At 41.8% G+C, this 12,438-nt stretch overlaps 1 protein-coding gene across 1 annotated transcript in view; it reads left to right on the top strand.

Moving 5' to 3' along the window:
• dgkb (diacylglycerol kinase, beta) overlaps nucleotides 1-12,438 on the top strand; it is a 50,702-nt gene that overhangs the window by 5,857 nt on the left and 32,407 nt on the right. Inside the window, exons 3-15 of the mRNA XM_064949840.1 lie at nucleotides 1,983-2,059; nucleotides 2,436-2,456; nucleotides 2,565-2,712; nucleotides 3,387-3,536; nucleotides 5,427-5,476; nucleotides 6,938-7,012; nucleotides 7,203-7,322; nucleotides 9,173-9,290; nucleotides 9,521-9,609; nucleotides 9,900-10,016; nucleotides 10,493-10,591; nucleotides 10,789-10,893; nucleotides 11,842-11,915. Coding sequence (XP_064805912.1) covers nucleotides 1,983-2,059; nucleotides 2,436-2,456; nucleotides 2,565-2,712; nucleotides 3,387-3,536; nucleotides 5,427-5,476; nucleotides 6,938-7,012; nucleotides 7,203-7,322; nucleotides 9,173-9,290; nucleotides 9,521-9,609; nucleotides 9,900-10,016; nucleotides 10,493-10,591; nucleotides 10,789-10,893; nucleotides 11,842-11,915 — 1,243 coding nt within the window. The remainder of the gene's footprint in view (nucleotides 1-1,982; nucleotides 2,060-2,435; nucleotides 2,457-2,564; nucleotides 2,713-3,386; nucleotides 3,537-5,426; nucleotides 5,477-6,937; nucleotides 7,013-7,202; nucleotides 7,323-9,172; nucleotides 9,291-9,520; nucleotides 9,610-9,899; nucleotides 10,017-10,492; nucleotides 10,592-10,788; nucleotides 10,894-11,841; nucleotides 11,916-12,438) is intronic.

The following is a 12,438-nucleotide window of genomic DNA, read 5'->3' as shown; positions in this document are numbered from 1 at the left end:
CTCAATCCAAATCTGAATAAGGAATGTTTTTTTTGCTTGGGATCTCTTCTGCAGGCCAAGGGTTCCACTTGGCCATGACAAGTTAATTGCTCTACTCGTTTTGACAACATTGTTCCGCCGACAGTAAGCAGTTCTCCAGCCTCTCTTTACCGTCTCTGACTGGGATCGTTTTTCTTCTTCTGCAGGGTTTACCAGGGGCGCAGCTTTGGTTCTAGAAGTGTGTGTGGGGGGGGATTGAGGGATTGGAAATGATGCAGACAATTTACATCTGCAATATTAAAGCTGATCTACCCTCTAAAACAAATCCAGCTCAGCTATAATGTCTGAAAATCTGAGAAGAGACGGGGTTTGGGACCAGGGTAAATGAGAAGGAAAGAAAGAGTGAGGGACAGTGTGCGATAGAGAGATTTGGATAATCGTGTTTCAATGGGCTCACAGCTAGTCATTGTGCTCCGTGTGCAGCGACAGGTTATACAATATCCCATTCTCCGAGCTGCAACAATGGACTTTCCTCTGTTTCCACCTCTCCCTCCCTCCAGCTTACTTTAGCCCCTCCCCCCCACACCCTATTCTCATTAAAAGGTGAGGTGGATGATATTGCACACTTTCCTCACTTCAGATGCCGCATGAGCACAAATACTCTACAGTCTACCGTACTAGTTATGACTTCATAATCAGAGACGATTATTAGAATGGATTATTTTTTTTGCACAGTGACATTGCGGTTTGTATTGTCCCAGGTGCTGTGCAATAGAACACTGACGTGACATGCATTTTGGCCTAAAGTAACCTACACTCAGTCATTTCCTTTAAAGTGTTAGCATTAGGACGACAACGTGACAGTTTTTTGACCATGTAGAGGAGTGATAAAAAAAACAGTGCATGAGTTAATAGTTCATACTTTTGAAGTTTTTTTTGGTGGGTTTATCACGCAAACGACCAGTCACACGTTTCATGGTCTCACATGGTCATCCTTCCAAATCTAGTCTTGTTGCTCCAGAAGCTACACATATCATAATGGAACAGCTAGAATAACATAATAAAACAATGTCTACACCAGGGGCCCAAATGGACCAGTCCTGCCAGGACACTCCTAGGGCTACACTCCCATAGTTTGAAAATACAGGAAGAGACCGTGACAGGAACCAGACCAAACGGACCAGGCAGAGGAGTCTAACCTCCTACCGGTTCCAGAGTCTGGTGATTCCTCCTGTAATTTCGATGCGGTCTGGTGGGTGTCCGATGGAATTCCTCCTGTAATTTCGATGCTGTCTGGTGGGTGTCCGATCGAATTCCTCCTGTAATTTCGATGCGGTCTGGTGGGTGTCCGATCGAATTCCTCCTGTAATTTCGATGCGGTCTGGTGGGAGTCCGATCAAATTCCTCCTGTAATTTCGATGCGGTCTGGTGGGTGTCCGATGGAATTCCTCCTGTAATTTCGATGCGGTCTGGTGGGTGTCCGATCGAATTCCTCCTGTAATTTCGATGCGGTCTGGTGGGTGTCCGATCGAATTCCTCCTGTAATTTCGATGCGGTCTGGTGGGTGTCCAATGGAATTCCTCCTGTAATTTCGATGCGGTCTGGTGGGTGTCCGATGGAATTCCTCCTGTAATTTCGATGCGGTCTGGTGGGTGTCCGATGGAATTCCTCCTGTAATTTCGATGCGGTCTGGTGGGTGTCCGATGGAATTCCTCCTGTAATTTTGAAGCGGTCTGGTGGGTGTCCGATGGAATTCCTCCTGTAATTTCGATGCGGTCTGGTGGGTGTCCGATGGAATTCCTCCTGTAATTTCGATGCGGTCTGGTGGGTGTCCGATCGAATTCCTCCTGAGCCATAGACTGGATCTTTTGCACTCTAACTCCAAGTTTAGAGATAATTGGATGAGATCCTGCAGTGGGATCTCCCTTCACGGACACGATATCAATTGCTATTTAACGGGAAGCCTTTATGGTTATAACATGTGTTGAGTGTTTTTCTTTTAGACTCAACCAAGAAGCTGAAAGATGTGCTGCAGGAGTTCCATGGAGACGGAGTGTTGGCGAAATATAACCCAGAGGAGGTAGTCTTTCCTCCCATAAGACACTGTTCTGGTAGTAATGTGCCAACATTAGCATTGCATGAACCATTGTAGAACTATTTTGAGACTTCTTCATAATGTAGAAAACTACCATCACTTCAGACTTGCTGCCAAGTCTTGGTCATTTTGGATGGCAACAACATTCAACACTGGTATTGGTCTATCGTCACCTCAGACCAATATATCTTGGTTTAGTTTTGGAATTTGAATGTAAGAGGCACTACTTACTTTGGTTATAGTGGAAATGCCGAAAATGACACACCATGGTTGTTTGTATGCTTTTCAGGATATGAGTAACTTACTTTTTTAAAAGTTTGATTTATTGAGATTCCCAATGTCTTTATTCAATGCTGCATAGAAGAAAGACATACTCAATCAGGTAATGCATTCCTTGTTCTCCCAGACATGATTTGGTAATGATATGGTAATCAAAGCTTCCTTCATGGGAATTATACCAACCAGGATCATGTTCTGTGTCTTGTTTCAGGAGATTGACTTTGAAGGCTTCAAGGTCTTCATGCATACGTTTCTGGAGAGCGAGCTGGCAGAGGAGTTCTGTCAACACCTCTTCTTATCATTCAGTAACAAGGGACCAAAACCCAGCTCTTCTTCAATAGACAAGCCCAGAGTTACTGGTAAGACCCTGCACTTCAGCTATAACCTTCAGATGATGTCCCTAAGGGGAAAAGTAGCTTTTATGTTGTCTGCGTGCACTGTTACTGAATTGTTAAAGCTACTTTGCCCTTAGGACCACCGTACCTTCACTTCAGACAAAAGCAAAGGAACAGATCAAGAACGCATAGAAACTATGACCTCTATGACCCCAGCAGCAGATAAATAAAAGCCTAAAGTTGTTTAGGTCTGCTTTAGTGTTTCCTCCTACCACAAAGAGCATGTTCACTGGGTGATAGGTGCTGTTGTAATTGGTTCAGTATGGTTAACTCTGTCGTCAGACCCCCCCAGATTGCCTTGTTGTTGTGGACTGTAGCTTACAGGCAAGTCATTGAGTGCAGTGTATGTAGCCACAGCTTGTACTTTTTCACAAAATGTCCAAACTGTACGTGTCCTGAGGTACTACGGACAATCATCATAAACTAAAATCTGTGCTGTCTAGTCAACATTTACTACCGTAATAAGGGCAAAGACCACACCTATATAACATCTGTAATCAATTTCACAACATGAATTTAGATTTATTGGTAGACAGTTTGAAAGACAGTTTGAGGTTGACATTAGAGGCATAAAGCTCAGCAATGATCCTAACCGGTCTACATTTTGACCTTCTTCTCTGGCCTTCTTCTCTCTGCAGGCCTCAAGCTGATCAAAGGGAACTCGACCCCTCTGAAGGTGCCCCCTCTACCCAGGACTCTGCCCAGACCTCTAGGCATGGTTCAACTGAAGGACATCGTCTGCTACCTCTCACTGCTGGAGGGTGGCCGACCCGAGGACAAGCTGGAGTGTGAGGACTAATGATTGTTTTTCCTCTAAAAGGGGAATACAGTGGGGCAAAAAAGTATTTAGTCAGCCACCAATTGTGCAAGTTCTCCCACTTAAAAAGATGAGAGAGGCCTGTAATCTTCATCATAGGTACACTTCATTTATGACAGACAAAATTTGCACCATTGTATACTGGAGCTCCTTTGGCTATAATGCAGAATTAGGATTTCCAGAACAAGAATGTTATTTTGTGGTTTACCCGTGAGAATAATGACATTTGTGTACCGTAAATACAGACACTCATAGCCAAATGAGATAGAGCTTCATCCCAATACACTGCTAGATATTTCCCACTAAGTAGGAGTAGCAGATATTAGCAGATATTTCCCACTAAGCAGGAGTAGCAATCTAGCCTTCTCACTGTAGTCTACTTGAATCATTATGTTTACTGAAAGCCCTTATTAGCGTTGCCATGGCATCTCTTTATTCTACTTAAACTTTAGATGTGTACTTATTTATTTATGAGATTATATTAGATAATTGAACATCAGACTTTTTATGTGTTCTTATAATTCTCATCCAACTGCTGAATAATTGAAGAACAGAGGCGTTCATTAAGCGTTAAGTGTGTTAATAATTTAGCTGGTCTGGCCCAGGGAGCACATCATTGGTTTAGCCTTGGATGCTACAGTATCTCTCCTTGTAGTGAGAATCCCACTCTGCCCACCCTACCCCTCCTTCCATCCAGCCTCAATGATGTCTTGTGGAGCTAAATAAGGCCCTCTGCTGGTTCTTCTAAGAATGACAGGTTTCAATTTACACGTACAGTACATTCATTTAAGCTGCTATATCTGTTGGTCTACATACCTTGTTCAAAGTCAGGGAATGCATGGCAAAAAGAGAAACATCTAAAAAGTGAGTATTGATCATCAGTAGCAAGCTAAATTCCCTTGGTTCTGTATGGTTGAGGAAATATACCCTACGTCACCACAGTGGATTCAGTTATTGTTACTGCAACTAGTACTAGTTCAGCTTTGAAGAGGAGGTGAGGTGATGACAACGATAAATAACAGTCTTTATACTCTAGGTGCATAGGGTTAGATAACTTAGCTCTATGCCTTTTCTGAGTGACTCGACTGTATGCTATTCCTCTCATCTCTCTCCACCACAAACACCTTCCCAGCTCCAGCAGAGTTCTCATTCCTCCAGGCATCTACCTCACTTCCCTTCCTCCAGCCCCAGTGGACCGACGTGACCACACCACAGCAGGAAGCTGTCAATTAGCTCCTAATTAGCGTATGACAAACAGCAGCTTGACGTCAACCCCATATGAAATGAACAACCCCCCTCTTCGAGTCCTTAGTGAACTCACCAGCTCACCCTCTTCAATCCAGCTGGGTTTGTCACTAGCCGCACCACTACTGAGATTGAGGGAGTGGGTAGCGTCACGCTGAGACTGGGCTAAAAACACTTTTTCCACGTATTGGGAATATCCATTAGTATGTAAATTACTTGGGGCAGAGGAGAGTGTTGTCACGATTATACTACTATAGAACTGGTGTTTGTGTGTCTGTCAGTCACTCTTGTATTAGATAGCCAATCCACTGTTCTGGTGAGGGAGCTGTCTGTTTCCATGGTGATGGTGTTAAGCTGTGGCTGGGGGCTAGTGCAAGAACCAATCAGACTTCAACACTGAGATGCTAAGAACACTTTTATGAGGGGAAACATTGCTTTGAATTGATGGGAGTTCAATAGCTGATTGTACCCTTAAAAACTAAAGGAAGTTTTTGTGCTTCAACATAGTAAAGTGCATCCATGAAACTAAATTGGTAGTAAAAATGTGTCTCAATGACATGTATTGCATCTCAAACAACAATTGAAACTCATAAATGTTTGATCTCTTTCTCTACAGTTATGTTTCGTCTCTATGATACAGATGGGAATGGGTCTCTGGATAGTTCGGTAATCATTTTTCCTTCATACATATTCAAAAATATGCCAAACATTATTTGAACACAGCCTTACATGAAACAACATCTTTGTTATTTTCTAAAGCCTATACTAGTGCCATGTCTGGTTCTGTCCTATACACGCCATGTTGTTTACTGTACTAAAAAATGATTTGGTGCTGCAACCTGAGCTCAAGGGTAGACTTAACATAGTAAATGTAAATCCAAGTGACTCTCCAATTTGTTTCGTATGGCATGTATTCATTTGTGGTTGTATGTCATCCATTTCATATGATATGTTACAAATTTGCAATATGTATGATATGTTATGAATTTCAATTTGTTGTGTCTAACGTTAGCTAGGTGGCTAACGCTAACGTTAGCTAGGTGGCTACCATTAGCTAGGCTAGGGGTTAGGGTTAATGTTAAGGTTAGGGTTAAGAGTTAGGTTACTAAGGTTAGTGCTAGGGGAAGGGTTAGCTAAAATGCTTGTAGTTGCAAAGTAGCTAAAAAGTAGTAAGTAGTTGTAAAGTTGCAGATTAGCTAAAATGCTAAAGTTGTCCGTGATGAGATACGAACACACAGCCTTTTGGGTTGCTAGACTTTCGCGTTATAAGTCTATCCATTCACCCCGACCAACCACCCTGCTTTCGTTTTTGCCTTAAGTAACCTTCTGTATTATGTAACTATACCAAACATAACATATCATACTAATTTGAGTGTCTCAGATTTACATTTACTATGTTACGTCTAGTCTATGAGACCATGCTGCGTAAAATTGTACATAATAGCTACCTAATGTTCTATAAATACAATTATTATTTAGAGGACCTTCTGGAAATCTGAATCTTAGTCATTCTAACCATGACACTGACATATGGAAATGTAGAATATTTTGTACAGTATAATCTGAAGTAACATTACACAAGCCCAAGTGGTGCAGCGGTCTAAGGCAGTGCATCTCAGTGCAAGAGGCGTCACTACAGTCCCTGGTTTGAATCCAGGTTGTATCACATCCGGCCGTGATTGGGATTCCCATAGGGCAGCACACAATTGGCCCAGTGTCGTCCGGGTTTGGTCGGGTAGGCCGTCATTGTAAATAAGAATTTGTTCTGAACTGACTTGCATGGTTAAATAAAGGTTATATTTAAAAAAAAAAGCTTTGGCTTGTTGCGGAGGAGCAGGCGAGTGAATTGTCTCATGTTCATTGCTCTGGCCTGCATGTGATGACTCTCCACTAGATGATAATTGCCCTCCCGTAGGGCAACCATTGTAATTAAGTCATCAAGCCTGTATCAGTTTGCAAGCTGCTTTTGTTGTGCATTGTACAACTCTCCTTTGGAGAGGGAAGATTGAACCAACTGACTATTACATGCTGTTCATCAGTCTAAAACCATTGATGTTTGTCATCAACTGAAGAATGGCTATTGTACCATAGATGTGTTTTGACACACGATTTGTTTTCTACTTCTAGGAACTGGAGCACATCGTCTCTCAAATGATGCATGTTGCTGAGTACTTGGAATGGGACGTGACAGAATTGAAGCCGGTAAAATACATATTTTTCATGAACATTTAATATACTGCAGATCCATACACCTAAAGATCTATGGCCCCTTAGTTTCAGTTATATCAAAAACAGGAAAATACTGTAACTTTGTAAAGCTTGAATGAGGGTGTCATATATTTAATCTGTGTTGACAGATCCCACTGTACTGTCTCTGATTGTTTGTGAGTAGATTCTGCAGGAGATGATGCAGGAGATTGACTATGACCATGACGGTACTGTGTCTCTAGAGGAGTGGATCCAGGGAGGCTGCACCACCATCCCCCTACTGGTACTACTGGGACTAGAGACGGTGAGTAGTCATAAACATCATCACTGTTGTTACTTTCAATGGCAGATTTTCTAGACCAGAGCCATAGAGATGGTCTATGTATGGCTCTGAGGTGTCCAATTCTAGTCCTGGAAAGCCATAGTGTGTGCAGGATTTAGTTCAAGCCCAGTTAAAGGCCAAATGCAGCCATTTTTATTTCAATATCAAATCATATCTGGGTAACAATGTAGTACCTTACTGTAAAAAATAAACAAAAATAGCTTTTATAAAGCAAAAACTATTTCTCACGCTAGAACTTTGCTAGGACTTTCTGGTAGCAGTCTGTGGGGAAAACTAGCTGTTTTTGGCACACAGTAAAAAAAGGGGTGTAAAAATTACAGTGTTGACTTATTTTAACTCCGTCCATGCAAAAACTGCTAATTAGGTCCTGTGTAGATTGTATTTTCAACCAGCAACTGGGTTGTTCCACAAAATGGGTGCCTTTTGCGTCCCTTTGATATTTTAAGTAGAAATTATGCACCAATATTGAACTTTAAAAGCATGTTATATTAAATGAAGTGCACTTTAATATAGACCACATGAAGAATTCAATGAATCTTGTTTTTAATATGAAGAAAGGCTTGCTAAAGTGCCAAGATTTCAATCTACTTCAACCTAAAATGTATCCAAGTTACACCATCATTGTAAAGCCCTAGTTATTGTTCTTGCTTTCACAGTCATCTCTGAAGATTATGATTGATTTCTCATGTGATTAGTGATTAATGTACGCATGTCCCTCATGTTCAGTGAGGTGTGAATTGAACTCTTGTTTAAATTTGCTGGTACTACCCCTTTAAAAATATGTATTTCAAAAGAAACGTTGAACATCTAATAGTCAGATCATAGTGCAAAAGCAGATGAGCTGGTTCTACTCTTTTTGGCCATTTTCTGGTGTTTTTGGGTGGAAAACTGTGCGGGTCGAACATAACACGTCTTCCCTGTTACCCATAGATAGACAGGCTAGAAATGTTTTAGATATGTAATTGTTTTGTAAAACATGCATTCAATTGCTACCTCCCTGTTGCACACAACAATCAGGCAGTGTTAGTTTCATCAGCTGTTGTATAATATGATAGAAAACGCAGACAAAACATAATTTTGACTGCGCTGGGCCTTTAAACCCACCATAGCCTGATTCACACTACCAAGCCAAACCGAGCCAAGGCGAGCTGTATTAGGCCAGCCTGGTTCATCATCCAATATAGTTGCTGGAACCGTGGTGGAAAGGACAATGTGGGAAAAGCATATTTGAGCCAGCACAGTATGGTTGGGGTGGGCCCTTTTGTGTGAATCAGGTACAAGGTCTGGACATTCCCACCACTTCCAAACTAGTAAATAGCTTCGTCAGACGGCACCACTGATGTCCCAGCTCTCCTTGTCCACTAGATGGAGTCATCTTTTCAGTTTCTTTTGCTGCCTTTGTCTTCAATGATCTTGAACAAGTTGTCACTTATCACAGGCTAATGAGACAGTCTCTTACAGTGACACCAGACTGTCATTTTGCTGTGATTGACGTAATAGGTGACACGATTAATGACACAGGATTAAAGGGAAGAACCCAGGCAATCCTCCCCACTGAAGATGATGGCTTTGGAGAACAGTAAAAGAAATATCAAAATCGTTCACATGGGCCACATTCAGTTGCCAAACGTTGTCGAACGCTGGAGATGAAAGTGCCACGAAAACAGTCGGTGTGATTCCTTATTGTGCGTGTCAGAGAGGCATGTTTGTTTTACATGGCCTATTTATATCTGCCATGTAACGAATCACCCAACCTTCAACCAGTCAATAATTAACCAATCACTCAAACCAATCAGTCATCTTTCCTTTAGAATGTGAAAGACGATGGGCAGCACGTGTGGAGACTGAAGCACTTCAACAAGCCGGCCTACTGTAACCTGTGTCTGAACATGCTTATAGGCCTGGGCAAGCAAGGGCTGTGCTGCTCATGTGAGTATGGCAACGTCAACAGTTGTCTCCTCATGTCTACACTCATTTTTACCATTCCCAAAAGGTTTATTCCATTCATCTTTTCATCATTAAGAAGGCATTTTTGTAACCCAAATTGCCTCTCGGAAATGTGTGTCTCCATCCTCAGTTTAGTGTTTGCTATTCTTAGTTGTTTTTATGATTTTTTTGTTTGGGGGGGGGGTTCAAAATGTGTATTCCACCTCTTCCAGTTTGCAAGTACACTGTCCATGAGCGCTGTGTGGCCCGTGCTCCTCCGTCGTGCATCAAAACCTACGTGAAGAGCAAGAAAAACACAGAGGTGCGTCCAATTGGAGTGTTTACTAATCGGCACGCTCGGATCAGCGATGCTCCACGGAGCTTAGATCCAGGGCTCCTTCCTCACTAATGGAATTAAACAACTCATTCAGATACTAAGCATAGCTAATTACAATATTTAGTCTGGTTTAAATACATGCCCAATACACAGACAGTATTGTCACATTTTTGTTACTTTCTTTCTTGATTTCTTTCTTTCTTACTATTGTGGATTTCTCACTTGTTTTCTGTTCTGCTTTTCTCCTCTGTTTCTCTCTGTTTCTCGCTCCACAGGTGATGCACCATTTCTGGGTGGAGGGAAACTGCCCGACCAAGTGTGACAAGTGTCACAAAACCATTAAGTGTTACCAGGGTTTGACTGGGCTTCACTGTGTGTGGTGCCAAGTCACGGTACGTCCCCCCCTCCCCCCCCGAGGAGAATCAACCACCTCCTCATTATTTTCCACTGCTTCTTGCTGTTTATGATTTATTTTTTGCACCTTTTATCCGAGTCTTATCACTTTGCCAATTTACACCAAGTAACAGTTATTTCCAGTATTCTGCTAATAGAAAATAAACCACATTGAAAATCTGTTTTGATATCATTCTTTTTCAAATAAATCCAGTGTTAGGAGTTGTGTTTTTGTAAATCACACAACATGCTCTTACTTTTTACTCAACAGCACTTGGTGTTTAGCTTAAAACAATTCTACATAGCTGATACAAACTGAACGTTATATTTTATGGCCCCCATACATTTTAAAGGAACTGACCTCTAATATCGAATTACAATCAAATTAAAGGTAACATTGAATAATAATATGTTATGATCTTGAATGTCACCCTTATACTAATATGGTTGTAATCGAGTGTTTCCCCTCATCCAGCTTCATAATAAGTGTGCCTCCCATGTGAAACCTGAGTGTGACTGTGGACCACTGAAGGACCATATCCTGCCCCCCAACACAATCTGTCCTGTCGTACTGGTGAGTTTAACTTTCAAAACGATGCCATTTTCTGCTTATATACAAATTCACCACATGATAGCTTTATGAAAATATATGTATATTTCCTCATACATAGATCACAGTTTCCCATATTTATAGAGGCAATATCTTTTTGATAATGTCTATTAGATTGTTTTCAAGGTGTCCATTTCTACTGTCTGCACTTTGACCCCCAGGAAAGACAGTCTACGGTGAGGAAAGATTCCAGATCCAGCCAATCAGGAGGCAGAGGGAAGATGCAGAGAGCCAACTCGGTCACAGTGGATGGCCAAGGACTACAGGTGACAATCCAAACATTTTAATTTTTATTCAAAATTTTGTAGAAATTTGTGAAGAATGTGTACTGTAAATTGACATTTCTAATCTAACCACAATTTAGCCTTTGATGGGCGCAGGATAATATGAAATGACACTGGTGGGATTAATATGAGATTCGTTTCTACTGGTGAACAAAACAAGAATCAGCTCCATCCAAATCCTCCCTAATATCTAACAGACAGACAACCGGTGACAATCAACCTGAATCATCTCCCCGCCACATCCATCTCTGCCTTCTCCGGCTAACCAGAGTAATAATCAGGATTATTATTTATAATTAGAGGAAGTAATGGATCACTCCTGGCTGGACAGGGAGCTCATTAATCCACCGCTCGGCCTGCTGGGATAGCAGACAGGGAGAGTTAAGAGCTTCATCTGTGTCAAGGAGATGCACGGGCGCACTGTCACCGCCGCCCGCCACTGAGCGGCAGGAAGGCCAACTCGTAGGCTTCAGCCCGCGATTAGGGCTTGTTTTGTTTATGCCTCGCCCCAGCCCTGGCTGCCTCCTCCGTGGAAGTGGCCTGCTGCTTCTCTCTGTCCACTGCTCTACCAGAGGTAGCAGTGAAGAGGCTTGTCCCTAAGGATGGCCCCCATGTCACGCAAGACTCAAAGTGCTTCTCCCAATCAGGAGATGGTGATGGTTATAACTTGAATAAGGAGGGTTATCTTTGTTCAATTTCCTGGGATTTTGTTGGGTATTGGCTGTTGTTCACATGATAAATGTTTGAACCTTAACAATAACAAGAGAGGCCAGGGTGAAGCAGCCAGGCAATGTTTTAAGTAAATATGAATGTTTTTTGTATTCACTGTTTATAATAATGATTTTACTCTATACTCTAACGTCAGATCAGCCTACTGCATCATAAGCAATTGGACTGAAATCTCTTTCTGTTTTGATATATTTTGCATAGATCACAACAATAGAGGGAACTCATCCTCTGCTAGTGTTTGTGAATCCAAAGAGTGGAGGGAAGCAGGGAGACAGGTAAGCACACTCTCTCCCCACACTCTAACTCTCTGTAAAAAAATAAATAAATGGGATTCTCAGAACTGCTCTTCAATCAAAGAGCTGCAAAGCCTGGCTGCACACAGAGTGCTCAAGGCTTAGTTAGTCAAATAGAAACACAATAACATTGACCTACAGACTCCTGGTTGATTCTGCAGAGGTTCTTAGATGGCACTGTCTTTGACTGTCACATCCCTGGTTGTCAGTGTATAGATTTAGACCTCCTTCTTTAACCCAGGGCCTAATTGGGTTATTACTGAACACATTCATTCTACTCCTTATTACTCCAGTCCTCATTTGTTTAAATGATGAGATCAAAATATGACTTGAGCCAGTTGATATAATGAAATTGAAATGAAAATGAATTAGTCTTTCTAATGACTTCGTCCTCGGCATTGGAGCTGTCAATCATACTGTAGCAAAACGGCATAAGGACTTTGTACAGAGGTTCAGTTGATCACATTTCAATTAAGCGTTTGCATTTGGACTTTTCTTCACGAAC

Source organism: Oncorhynchus masou, chromosome 30 (genome assembly GCF_036934945.1).
Source record: "Oncorhynchus masou masou isolate Uvic2021 chromosome 30, UVic_Omas_1.1, whole genome shotgun sequence".
Classification (NCBI taxonomy): domain Eukaryota; kingdom Metazoa; phylum Chordata; class Actinopteri; order Salmoniformes; family Salmonidae; genus Oncorhynchus; species Oncorhynchus masou.
This window is presented reverse-complemented; position numbering and strand designations above follow the sequence as displayed.